General features: G+C 40.9%; 1 protein-coding gene across 1 annotated transcript; it reads left to right on the forward strand.

The window, feature by feature from the left end:
- The first annotated feature begins 869 nt into the window (after positions 1-869).
- Positions 870-12814, forward strand: LOC121928210 (lanosterol synthase-like). Its single transcript, XM_042462616.1, has 7 exons — positions 870-957; positions 3374-3479; positions 5309-5374; positions 8071-8151; positions 9532-9702; positions 9874-9952; positions 12456-12814. Exons 1-7 carry the CDS (start codon positions 870-872, stop codon positions 12633-12635), a joined length of 771 nt encoding a protein of 256 aa, XP_042318550.1. The 3' UTR covers positions 12636-12814.
- Positions 12815-13970: the final 1156 nt, after the last annotated feature.

Consider the following 13970-nt stretch of genomic DNA (forward strand, 5'->3'; position numbering starts at 1 on the left):
CTGGTGCTTGTAGAAAGCTATTCAGATTACTGATTATTGAGCCCATACCCCACATCCAGAATCCTCAGCATTTGATAATTACTTATAATTGTAATTCCCATATATCACTGAATGTAATGGTAATAGTTGTGACATAAAACTACAGTCGCCCTTCCTAACTTGTGGATCAGAGATCCGTGCCCTTGAATATTCGTGGAGGGGCAACATCTGCTATTTCCTATGGTGGGCACATGCAGGGGCGCACCCAATCCAAGCCAATGAGACTTGAATATGTGCGAGCTCCTTTTTCATGGGGGGGGGGGTCATGAATGGATCCCCCACGAAAATGGAGTGTAAACTGTACTAGCAACATTAAAATTATACAGTTAAATTACAATATCATACACAGAGAATAAATGTGTTTACATATACATAGGTTCATGTGGTAAAGTGAAAATATGGTAGAATATAACGTTTTTAAAGAAAAATTTAAAAATTCTTTAAATTTAAAAAAATTGATTTTTTTTTAAAACTCTTAGGTCTCTTCTTTCTCCTCCCACTGAGCCACACCCCACTCAGCCCATTTAGCATTTTAAAAAGATACAGAGGAATGCCACAGCCCATTTTTGCTAAACTGCAGGTGTCTGAGGAGCAGTGGTGTCACTACTCCCCTTAGGGTGTCACCCGGTGTAGTCTGAACCCCTGCACTCCCTAGTGATGCCACTGGGCCACAGAATGGTTGGACCTGGCTAAAGGGCATGATGTACCTACCCATGTGGCTTATGTGTGGCTGTTGGGTCATGCTTGTGTTGGAGGCTTATTGTGTCAATTCTCACAGTCCCTGTTTCTCTCCACACCATTCTATTTATACTTTTTTGTAGCTGCTTAGCATGAGAAATGTTGATGGTGGATTTTCCTCCTTTGAAACCATGCGTGGAAGTGCCCTTCTGGAGATGATAAATCCTGTAGAGCTTTATGGTAAGAACAGAATCTTGTTAATAGAACAGCTGGTTAGATATCTTCGGTGAATTTCTGGTTCTCTTCTGATTGGTTTCTGAAAAGGCATAGTCTATTGCTGAAGGTTCACAGTGCAGATCAAGACTGAAAGTCTGCATTAGAGGGTGTAAGGTTCTGCTCAGTTACAGCAAATGTAGTTCAGGAATTGCATCTCAGGGGAGATTCTTTCAGCCCAGAATATCCTGGCTCTCTACTTGCCCCAAATGGCTGTTTACCTTGCCCTCTGTTCCCACACCATGGCATCTGTCTGCATGGACATACCACTGAGCCACCTGGCACATCCACCACTACCACAGATATCTTGCTTCTGCTATCAGAACAAGGCCAAAGCCTCTATCACATAGCTGGGCATCTTGTTCTGACCTCAGAAGAGAGCAACCTGTAGTGACTAATGGGCAGCTTAGTGACACAGCCATGCAGACAGCTGCTGAAGGGTGAGAACAGAGAGCTCTCGATGTTCAAAAACCATTTTAATTCTGGTGTGGAATGTGCTAGACATCGTCCAGACTGTTCACATGAGAACCAGGGTTTGGGACATGAATCATCTGAACAGGATGATGCCAGAAAAGGAGGGGGGCTTTTGGCCCCTGAAGACAGGTCCTGAGAGTTCAAAGAACCAGATAGGCAGTATGGTCCAAAAGAAGGCAGTGCCCTAAGGAAGACAGAGGCCATCAGATGACATTGACAAAGTAGTCAGAAAATCAGATGCAAGAGGTAATTTGAAACATTCTATGTGAGTCCTTGAACAAATAATTACTGAGGCTGAGGAACAAAGAGTGGAACATCAGTTAAATAAATCCAGACAGACCTGGTTGGTTCTTGTAGCCGTATGATCTGGGGAGCTGACAAACTACAGAACCCTCTCATATGTGGGCACTGCAGCAGTAAAAACCAGACTTACAATTGGCTCTGAATGGGAGCTGTTGCATTGATAAAGGGGTGATGCATCATGGTACTGCTGCCACAGTCCATGGTTTCAGAGTTTGGCATCTTAAACTTTCAGATATATGTCTCACCTTGAAAATGGCTCCCAATGGCTCCTCACACCTTACCTTGTAATAATAACTTCAGATCATGAGCATCTGTATAAGCCACTGAAGTAATGATTGATAAACGATACTAGTTTTAACTTATATCAGCTGGGATCTCTGTGTTTTAGAAACTATCTATGTATATAGCATACCCTTTTCAAGATCTTTATATAGGTCCAAAGGACACTCTTCTATAGAAGCTGGAAATATGTTTTGAAGCATTAGAGAATTCTTTGGCATATCCTCTAAAGAGCTTTCACACTACAGAATTATATCACTGTGATTCCACTGCCATGACTTCATTCTGTGATATCCTGGGATTTGCAGTTTGGGGTGGCACTATTGCTTTCTAGCTGATAATTCTAAACATCTCTCCATAAATTGCAGCTCCTCAAATTTTGTAAGACAGAACCATGGTAGTTAAAATAGAATTACACTGCTATGCCTCTGCAGTGTGAAAAGACTAGGACTGTGGTGGCCCTCCATCTCCAGTTTGGAGGCCATAAGGTCTCCCAGCCTCCCCATTCCTCTGGCGTGAGGAGCAAATTTTGTCTTCAAAATGGCCAATAGTGCCTCTCTCAGGAGTTTATTACACAAAAGAGGTCTGGAGTCTATCCCGTGAATATCCCAGAAAAATTGCGCAATTACATGGAATTATTACACATGACTTCGCACAAAACCCACCATTAAAGTGGTTGCAAAGAAGCATTAATCCACATCTTTTTACTTTTGGGATTTCTGTGACAATGCATTTCTGATCTCACTTTATTAGTGCAATTATGTGTGATAATCATTCAGCAATTACTCACCATTTTCACTTTATTTGTGGCATGCTTTAAATGCACTTTAATTTCTCTTTAATGCTTAAATTATCCCCAGTGTGATAAACTCTACAGTCTCAGAGAGACCTCTGGCCATTTTGCTGCACTTACTGGTTATTCCCCACCGCCCTAGACACCATAACATAATTTTAACCCCAGGAAGGGCATCCTACCTGTTCACAAACAAGTTCCATGGTATACAGAGACCCTAAGTAAACTGAAATGAGAAGGACAATAACTAGAGTGCAGATGGCAGAAAACCCGACTTCTATGTGACAAGACACAATATAGAAAATATCATTGTTTCTATAAAGTGACAATATGTGCAGCAAAGAAAGATTACTTTTCTGCACATGTTTCTATGAATTCACATCCAGCTGAGCTGTTCAGGGTGGTAAGAAGTCTAAAACAGGAACCTGTTAGAGGTTAATGTTTGGTGTAAAGTTTTATGATTTTTGTAACTTGAATGGTTGGGAGGCAGGATGCCTATATTTTAAATAAAATTCTTCAACTCATGTTTTGAAGCTGGCTGTTTGGTAGATCATACTGTTGTGGAATGTACATCATCAGTAATGAAGGGACTCAGACATTTCCAGAAGAGATTCCCAGATCACCGGGCAGATGAAATCAGGTAAATTCATAAGGAAGCTCTTCAGAAGCCAAGAAAGATATTGCTTCAGACATCAGTAAATCTCTGTGTTGAATTTAGATGCTATAGGTACTTTCTAAATGTGATTATTTCAACCTGATGAATGTCCATGATTTTATGTTCAGAGAATGATTCTTCCACTTACATAGATTGACTGCAAATTCCAGCCCATGTCAGATTAAATATGAACTACATCTGTATTTGGATTTTTTTTTACAGTTCGGACTCAGGCAAAAAGGCAAAATCCCTGATCAGGATAAATGATAATACATCCCAGAGGTGTGATAATTAGTCATTCAACCTATATAAAGTACAATAACAAAAACTAACAAAAAGTTGCCATCCTGAATACATTTTCCTAGAATTGAGGGTGCATCTTCACAGGCATGCTTCCAGAGTATTCTTCCCCCAGAGCTGCCCAGATTTCTCCATTACCTCCATACTCAGTAGCGACACTTGCTGGGAGTCTACAGACATGTCCCCTGCCGCTACCATGAGTTGCTCCCTCTGTGGTCAGAAGCAAGGTGTTCAGCATTGAGCACATGGCTGGGTGCCTTGTTGAGAACCACAGAGGGAGTGACTCATGCCAGCAGTGGAGGCACAGGTGACACATTGGGGACATGTGTGTAGACAGCCACCGAGTGTCACTATGCATAATTTGCATTGCTACAGAATGCTCTGAATTTTCCTGAAAAATCCAGAGCAAAAGGTACATTAAAAAAAAAACTAGTTTAAGAGAAGAATAGAGCAGAATTGGCCTTATGTTGTGATTGAGAATTTGACCCTACATTATGAAAACAAGTCAATGTGAGGATGCCCCCCCACTTTATTTGGCCCCTGTAGATGTGCCCTGATTGTAACTCAATATCTTGAGACTTCTTATGTGTAATTGGATTTCTTTAGGATACTCCTACAGACATACAGTAGAAGAAAAAACTAAATTTCTCACTAAAACCAATATGGGAAAGACTAGAATCTTAAGAAAGTTGATTGCTTTATTAACCACATGGAGTTCCTAGTCTACATCCAAGGAGGGCTTAGAGTAGTGTAGGCAGGATTTTTCCATTTTATCCCATCGCAACAAACTTGAGAGCATAAGTTCCTGCTCTCAGGGGCAATCAGTGAGTGCTATGACCGAGCAAGGTTTCAAACCAAGGCCTCTCCTGTACAGAGGCAGCAGCATTCACTAACCCAGACTGGCTCTCAGTTCAGCCTGCTAGAGAGGACCCTGTGGATGTCAAAAGTTTTTTTCCCCCATTAGAACTGAAGAAGCATCTCTTGGAAGTGGTTGAAACCTGTCTGTAGCAGAAATGGGACTAGAGAATTGGCTCTCCATGCAGGACAGAGATATTTCCTATATACATGTGATTTTAATGTTAAAAATTGTGTTTTGGTGAAAAGTCAAACCTGAAAACTCAGAAAAGATTATACCTTCTAAGTGATATTTTTATAGTATATCAGTTTGGCGCAAAGCAGCTTATACAGTAGTGATTTATGTAGGCTTAGAGAAAGATGAAGAATCTTTGTGTTAACTAGGGTTCAGATGCTCAGTTGGGACCCACAAATAGGATGCAGTTTGATCTGTGGTTGGTCACAGCAGCAGAATGCGGCTTGATTAGAACTCACAACAGTAGCACTAACACCATACAAATAAGTGGTGAAAATGTACATGTTTTGGTCAAAAATGGAGCCTCAATTAGACTAGCTTGAAGACGACTTAAGTCACTGAAGGACTCGCCTTGATTGTAGCCTTCTCCAGAGTGAATTAATGTTGAAATGTAAATTCTTTTGGGTTCCCTCCCCCCCTCCAGTGACACTCTTAATCAAGGTTTGCAGTTCTGTCGCAATACACAGAGAGCAGATGGCTCCTGGTATGGGTAAGTTGCTTATAATTATTTCATATACCTTTTTTTACAGTTCCCCAACTCACTGTAGTACCAAACTGTGCATGAATCCATAGAATTTTGAAAGTCAGATTCAAAAGAGCTGTCTCTTCACTCATTATCATCGGCAGAATGTATAAACTATTCAGCTACATAATCTTCTAAGAACATAAAAGCAAAATGTATCTCATTCTGAGATTAGTTAATTACTTGCTAATTTCTTAGTTCTTAGGGATAGCCTTAGAGAGCCAATGTCACATAGTGGTTTTATTGTTGGGCTTTGACCAGCATTCGAATCCCCGCTGAGCCCTGAAACTACTGGGTAATCTTGGGCATGTCACACTCTCTCAGTCTCAGAGAATAGCAATGGCAAACCCCCTTTGAAGAAATTTGCCAAGAAAGCCCATGATAGGTTCAACTTACGGTAGACATAAATCAGAAATTACTTGAAACCACACAACAACAACAGATCGCCTTTTCAAGAAAAACATACTTTTATTTCAAAATAAGGAATAGTCCTTTGCCAGTAAGTGAATACTAGAAGCTTAATGATATCTGTACAGGTCAGCAACAATGTTGGAATCATTAGGTTTACATAAAGTGAACAAGACCCACTACCAAAACAGCTGGCTATAATAATGCCTTAAGTTAAGCGTCAGACAATATTGGTTTTGTTTAAGAATGTCATCAATTTCTGATAGCTTAAAAATCATTCAAACCCAATCTTATTTCCCTGTCCTGAAGTAAATATTAGCTATGTATGGTAAAACTTGAAAAGGCTACTGATGAAATATCATCTCTATCTCCTTGGTTATGTTTTGTTTTTTTAAAAAAACTGCTTTGTCCTCCTTGGTGATATTTAGAGAGAAATACATCATTCAGTTATAAAACTCCCTGCCAGTTTAAGATGAAAGTCTATCTCATTCTGATTTATGTTTCAAAATGCTGGAAAACTGCTCATGCCTTAAGAAGTGTGTCTCATGTTCAGTCAACTTACAAAACAGTAAGACTCTATCAATACAGTAAGACTCAGGTCCTTCATAAAGCAATACAAGAACAGGAAAAGGCAGGTGTCTTTACTAGTTTCAGATTGTCCCCATCTAAATTTGAGTCTGAAAGTCTAAGAAAAAGTATGGGTGTATTGTTACACAGAAAGGTGGTGATGGGGAACTTGGGAGTCCCCACCAGTTATATCAGCATATAGGGGAATCAAGATGATGTTGGCTTTTTAGGGAGTGTTTGATGTAGCTCCAAATAAAGATAAAAAGAAAAGAGGCATTATCTTTTACTTCTAAATTTCAACTGGCTGCTACTTCTTTTGCTTCTAATACCACTAGCTCAGCTTACACATAATTTTATTTTTTATTTTTTTTCCCTTTCCCCCCTTTCCCCTATTTTTTCTATTTAAAATACTTTCTATGCTTCCTTGGATGATTATTTGATGGGAGAGAAAAGACTTGCATTCCACTCTTTAATGGGGAGGATAACCCTCTCAGATATGACTCCAACAGAATAATAGACTGCTCAGTCTATTGAAAATAATTACCAGATTTTTAAAGAACATAAATTCCTTGAACTGAAAGGAAGAAAAGTGATAAGAGACTAAGTGGAATCCTCCTATTAAAAAAGTCCCCTTCAAACGAAGAATTGAAAAATGAAGATGAATGAAGCGGACTTTTAGAAAACCCAACGCCTGGCTGAGAGAGGCTACTGGGAACTGAGAGAGTCTGCAGGGAGCTGAATTGACAAGTTTGGGTCAGAGGGAGAATAGACTGACCATTGGATTTACAATCTTGTCTTGACCAAGGCCCAGCAGCCTTCATAGAGCTGTGCCCAGCAGGCTACATAATATCAGGTATAAACTAAACCAGCCCAAGAGCATTGCCCATTTGGTCCCTCTTTGGGGCTTGGTAGAAGAGTGTGGGAGAACAACAAATAAGGAGAAGAGACAACTATTGAGTCAAGACCATAGTAATTAAAGAAGGAGAAACTTGGACTGAGAGGGCAACAGAAACTACATTTCATGTGAACAGGCCAAAATTCCTTTAAGCAGTAAAATCTTTATCCTTGTTGAAGCTCAAGGTAACAGCTGAGTCTGGAAGTGGTTGAAAGAATTGAACTAAAGGACAGTTGTTATAAATCAATGTCAAATGCATTTTGAATGTCAGTTGTAGTTTTTACTGTCTTAATTAGTAGTTTTATTGTTAATTTTATGGTCCTAGACTTTTCTACCATGTAGACAAGCCCTAGATTTCCACAGGTTTTGAAAAGGAAATTTAGGGCTACAATGTTAGCAGTCTTACCAATATGTTTGAATATGCTTTCTTGCATATAAGATAAGTAGGATTTTAACACTAGATGATCATAATCGGGATTTCATTTCAAGATGCATGCTTAACTTTTGGAGCATAAAACCCTTAATAACATTTGAACCACTGGTCAGAACTTCAGCAAGCCAATTCTGTAAAAGTTCAGAATATAGAATATCAGTAGTTCTTACTGGAATTTGACAGAAATACACTAAATGCTTTGCAAGAGAGGATCTTTTGGTAAGTAAAAGCGGCACTCCTATATCCCTTTAAAAACCAAGCAAAAGTTAACAAACCAAGGTCAAAAGGGCCATTCAAAAAGCATAAATTGTCATACATTTTAATGCACTCAAGGGCTAATGGATTTTGCCTTCTTGACAGGGTATGGGGCTTGTGTTTCACATATGCCACCTGGTTTGGGCTAGAAGCATTTGCATGTATGGGACACATTTACCGTGATGGGTGAGTAACAAGAACAAGTTTTGAGCCTCATAATAATTCTGGTGACCCCTGAGTTTTGTTTAGGGATGGTGAACTGGAGAGACTGGTTCAGAAAGTCCCCTAAAACTCCTCAAACAGATAGGAATCTGTTGCAATTTGAACAGTCCTAGAATTAAGAAAATGAGCCACAGCCCATGTTCCCCAATGTAAACCTAACTGAAACCAATGAGAGCGATGGGGTGGAGGGAGGTTTGTGTGGAGGAATCACTCATCTAAACACAGTATAGCTGTGCACTCCCCCCCCCCTTTTTTTTTTTTTTTTTTTTTTTAGGTAGTGAGTCAGAGAATAGTAACTTTTTGGGGTCATTCCCATTGCAGTTTGCTCCAAAGTGTGGTTCGGGGCAAATGACCCTAGTTCACGTTTGAAACCACTTCCAATCCTCATTTGAGTGATTCCAGGAGGAAAGAAGTGGAACAAATATAAAAAAAACCTGGTGTTTCCTGTCATTATTTTGAAAGTGTTTTTTTTTTAAAGAATCGATTTTGAAGCGTGCCCAATATGTGGGAACATCAAATAGATTCTTCTTTTTTAACAATAGAATTGATTGAAAAATCAATATATTGCTAAGGCAACTACTTGCTTTAGCAATATATATTTTTTTTATTATTTCTATGGTCAAGATGGTTAAAGTTATTAATGACGAAAAACAGATAAGTTAGGAGAGGCTGCATCAGTTTGCTTTTTTCCTGAGTCTAGAGGGAAGGCAAAATTCTGTCCCTCTCCTCTTCTTCTCTTCTTCCCTGCCAAGTAAATCAAGTACAAATTACTTTTTCACCTTGAACTAAGTTGTCTGCAACTGGAATAAGATGAGGATGAAGGGAGAAAGTGGGAGGAAGAGAGAGAAACTGGGACATTTTTAAAAGCAGCTGAAATAGAGAGATGACAGAGGATTATGTACTTGGGACTGTTGCTCTCAAATCAGTACATTTGGAGAATATGCTCTTCCTTTCTTAGATTTTGCCATGCTGGAGCTTTAGGTGTAGATATTTATCAGGTTCCTGTGACTTTCTTCACAAACATGACAGGTAGAACATAACAGCTAAAATCTTTACACGTTGCTTGAATGACTTAAGTGCCAATTCCAGTATGAGGCACTATATTCTGTGATTGAACAGAAATTCTCAGCATACAAAAAATGTGATCATAGTAGCCTAAATCTCTTTTACAAAGAAGTCAACCCTACTAAATTCAATAGTTTTTACCTGTAGGTATGTGAGCATAATATTTACTTGAAGGCATCTAAAGCTAATGGTGGAACAAGTAGACAGTCAATCGCTACCTTATTTTGACCTGTCTCACCCCCCCCCCCACATGTTTACTCACTTGCTTATCTTTTCCAGGTTGGCATGCAAGGAGGTGATCAAAGCTTGTGAGTTCTTGGTTTCCAAGCAAATGGCAGATGGTGGTTGGGGAGAGGAAATAGAATCCTTCAGCCTTCACAAATACATTCAGCACAGTGAATCTCAGATCCACCATACTGCTTGGGCTCTGTTAGGGCTGATGGCTGTCAGGTATGTGCAGACAGTTGATATTGCTCTAATCTCAAGAAAAGCTTTTGACTGCTTTTGCCAAAGTGGTAAAATCTGCAAATGGAAAATGAATTTTGCCAGCACCAGTGTACTGCCGTCACACACACACACACAGAGTTAGAACTAATGACCAATATTCCATTTTCTTTGTAGATTTCCTGATGTTCAAGTTCTAGAAAGTGGGATAAGAGTTGTGATTGACAAACAGACTTCCATAGGGGACTGGCCTCAGGTATGTTACAAGTTTGTTTGATCAACCTAGTGCCTGTTGCTATTGCACCCTCCTGATACAGATACATTTTAATTAGCATACCTATATAACCCTTCCCATGAAGTATTGAGTGGTATTCCAGATGCATGTCTTCAAATGCAGTCCATTCATTAGAATGCCAGTTTAAAGAGCAAGCAGGATTATTATTTCCATTTGCTATAGTGGCAACTGTTTTACTCATGCAAACACATGCACACAATTCCACTTTGATGATACTCCGCTCATCTCTTTACTTTTGGCATAGAACTGTCCTTCACTTCATCTCCCCCAAACCAAAGTGAAGAGTTCCTTCCTCTTTGCATATACAATCAGTCCTCCATATCCATGTTTTTTTATCCATGGATTCAAGCATCCTTGGCTTGAAAACACTTTAAAAATATGCAAACCCCCATAGGCAAACATTTTGCCCTTTTATAAAAGGGACACTATTTTACTCTGCCATTATATTGAATGGGACTTGAGCATCTATGGATTTTGGTATCCACGGGGCTTGTGGAACCAAATCCCTGTAGATAACGAGGGACCACTGTAAGAAGCATTGCATGTATTTCTCTATACTATTTTCAGTGAGACTAAAATTCCCAGTATCAGAGCAGTAACAAATATGGGTCCTTGTCCTGTCTGCACTGGTGCAGGGCAGCCTGGAGTATCTTGGTCCTGGAGCTGCCCTGACTCTCTTCCACTGCAAAGACTCTATGTTCCAATGCTGAGCAGCTGATCACATGCATATCCTACTGAGCCACCTTGTGTGGTCACCACTGCCATGAGTCACTTTACCCTGAGGTCAGAATGAGGCACCCAGCCTTGATCACATGGCTGGGTGTCTCATTCCGACCTCAGAGCAAGTGACTGGCAGCAGCAGCGGATGTGGCAGGTGGCAGAATGGGACATGTTTCAAACAACCACCCTGCATCAGAACAGAGGGCTTGAGATATTTCCAGAAGATCTGGAGCAACTGGTGAGGTATTTAAATACTGATTAAGAGGGGTTCTGGTGCTGAACAGGCTGGCTGTCATCCACTCTGTTTGCACCAGAATCAGGGTTTGGGCTGTTCATTGTTTGTTCTCCCTACTGAGAGTATGGAGTTTATCACATGGCAAAAAAAGGTGACTTAGGCCCGTTACAGACCGCCCAAAAGGGGCGGTCTTGGGGCACTGCCGGTTGCAGCGCGGAGGAGCCGCAGCAGCCAAACCGCGCGACTCCTTGGCGCTGCAAAAAAGGAGTGCAGAAATCGCACTCCTTCCAGCAACCCAGAAGAGCCGCTGCAAGTGCCAAAGCGCGCACTCGTGACGGCTCTTCCGGGTTTAGATGTCCGGACGCTGCGCGTCCATTACGTCAAGATGGTTGCACCCGTCTGTATAGGGCGCCGCCATCTTGCCGTACGGAATACGTGCAAGGGGCAAGGCGCGTCCAGAAGCGCCGCCCCTCGCGCGTATTCCTGGCACAACGACGGCGCCGCTTAGGCCCATCTGTAAGGCGCCTTACTCCTGCTGCAGTGCCGGCTCATCCATATAGGTGAATTAGGCAACAACCTAGGGTGGCAATATTTAGGGGTGGCATGGCAGCTTTTTTATTTTTATTTGAAACTCTATTCCAAATGTCATAGCAATAAAAAAAAACTTTAACCTGTAAAAATCTAATTGGCTTTTTGACTAATTCTCAATACTATGACGAGAGATTGGAACCTAAGTTTTATATCATGTTTAGCTTTAACAAATGAAATAGTGGAAATCAAGGAGTGAAAATAATTATGAAGGGCAACAAGGGGTGCCAAAATATTTCTTGCCTAGGATGGCCAAATACCTAGAACCGGCCCTGTCCTGCTGGGATACAGTCGCTTATGGGATACAGTCAGGAATTATTGCATTAAAAATGCCGCTGATGGCACCGGGTGACTGCATCCCAGCTGCATCCTGGCTCCCAACCTCACTCAACTGGCCAATTTGCAAACACAGGAGCTTCCTATGGGAGGTACCAAGTCATATAGTCACCCAAGTAATGAATACACCTTCTTACAGCTGTACTGTGAATACCTGCTATAGAGGTTGGAAGCCAAAGCATAAGACATAACTGACCTTAGAATTTAAGGCCACCCAGCCCATGTTTGTAGCAACTTTAAAAGGCAGCAAACTGCCAATTCAACATCACATTTTAACCTCCATGTTGGATTTTCAGCTTGGAGTGCCAAAATATCTTTAACCATCTCTGCCACATGTTAATTGGCTTTGGTCTCTCAGAAAGCAAGGGTGCAAATATCTGATTCCAGAGCTTTATCTGCAGTCATATCTTTGGTGATGGAAGGATATGAAACTATCTATTGCTCTTAAAAGCACTCACCAGAAGACAGTCAGCAGTTTGGGTCTTGGTTCTCTAACTGGATTTTATCAATATACAGTAAATCAGGACAAGAAGTCTGTATATGTATGTTATTTGTCCTATTCATTTCTCTCTTGGTTCTCTGCAGCAAGATATTGCCACAGGATTGTTCGAGGCAGGCAAAATCCATTTTGATATATACCGGAACGTCTTCCCTACTTTTGCACTTGCTCGCTTTATTCGTCTTTATCCAAGTAGTCCTGTTGCTAAACAACTTCTGAGCAGTGTATCAGGACATTTAGATCAAGCTCAAACTGCAGGATGCTGAGAAGACATACGTCGTCATTTGTGGGAACCTTATTTTCTCCATATAGTGGAACCTTTCTTTCATTTAATGCCCTTTCTGAAGTACAGTATGTGCTAGTAGTTTTTGTTATTGTTGTTGTCTTCTAAAAGTGCCACGACAGCATATGATACAATAAAATATATATGGTTTAGTTCTCTCTCTTTAGCTGTCAAACTTCCTTTTGTTCTGCTTAATGATTGGCCTTTGTACTGGCATGCAATGTGGCAAGCATAGCATAGGGAGGGATGCCCAGTTGGTTACATTCAAAACTATACTGTTTTGTTTCAATAAAGGTAATTTCTAACTTTAATTTCAACACTCTAACCATTATACCACACTGGCATTTTCCATTGCCTTCCTCTAAAGCTGAAAGCATATGATGTATCCAAGAGAACCTTCCAGTGAATTTCTGTGGCTGAGCAAAAATTCACACTTTGGTCTCTAGAGTCCCAGTCCAACACTGAAATGATTCCACCATGTTGGCTCTCAATTCAGAGTGGTACCAGAAAGATAAAACAGACCATAGTAAGACTGGAGGATGCTTAGTAAGGACATACAGGCATTCATATGCATCTACTTCCCCAATATGGTACAGTGCTTTCCTTTCATTTGTTGTTCTCCCAAAGTATGTGCTCACAGGTTTCGTTATTTAAACTATCATTACATTTTAACCTATGCTATGAGTCACCTTGGGTCCCATAATGAGAGAAAGGGAGGAGGAGAAAATAACATTCATATTGTGCAAAGCTTTTTAAAGACATCTTACTTATAAACCTCCTTCAGATTGCCAGCATCATCTCCAAGGCTACCTAAGCTGCAGAATGTATTCTCTTTACAAGGGCCCTTATCAGATGACGGGTTTTGCAGCTCCAATCTGAAGTCACTCCTGGTCCAACCATGCAAATTCACGTTAAAACTTGATATATTATCACACATGATTGCTTTCTATGGGAAGTAGTTCTGAGCCAGATCCAAAGTGACTCCTGATGTAGGTGAATTCGGTAACATGCGAATTCACAAAAATTCAAGCTCACTTCGATTTCAATCTGAATTGCTCTGATGTGGAAGAGCACCCTGACCTCATCCCCCTTGGCCCCCTGCATCCTCCTCTTCCTCCTCATTCACCCCGATCCAGCTCTCCCTGGCCACTTGCATCCTGCTCTTTCATCCTCTTCATCCTCCTGCACTTTGATCTCACCCTCAGTGACCCCCAGTGACCCCCTGCATCCTGCTCCTGCTCCTGCATCCTCCTCATCCTCTTGCACCCTGATCTCACCCTCAGTGATCCCCTGCATCCTGCTCCTGCATCCTCCTCAT

Source organism: Sceloporus undulatus, chromosome 4, assembly GCF_019175285.1.
Source record: "Sceloporus undulatus isolate JIND9_A2432 ecotype Alabama chromosome 4, SceUnd_v1.1, whole genome shotgun sequence".
Classification (NCBI taxonomy): Eukaryota; Metazoa; Chordata; class Lepidosauria; order Squamata; family Phrynosomatidae; genus Sceloporus; species Sceloporus undulatus.

Bases quoted from the DNA above. Each gene is read 5' to 3' on its own strand.
- LOC121928210 (XM_042462616.1), top strand. From the start codon at position 870: ATGAGAAATGTTGATGGTGGATTTTCCTCCTTTGAAACCATGCGTGGA. The intron at 5,375-8,070 runs GTAAGTTGCTTA...CCTTCTTGACAG, and splicing joins GCAGATGGCTCCTGGTATGG to GGTATGGGGCTTGTGTTTCA. The intron at 8,152-9,531 runs GTGAGTAACAAG...TATCTTTTCCAG, and splicing joins GGACACATTTACCGTGATGG to GTTGGCATGCAAGGAGGTGA.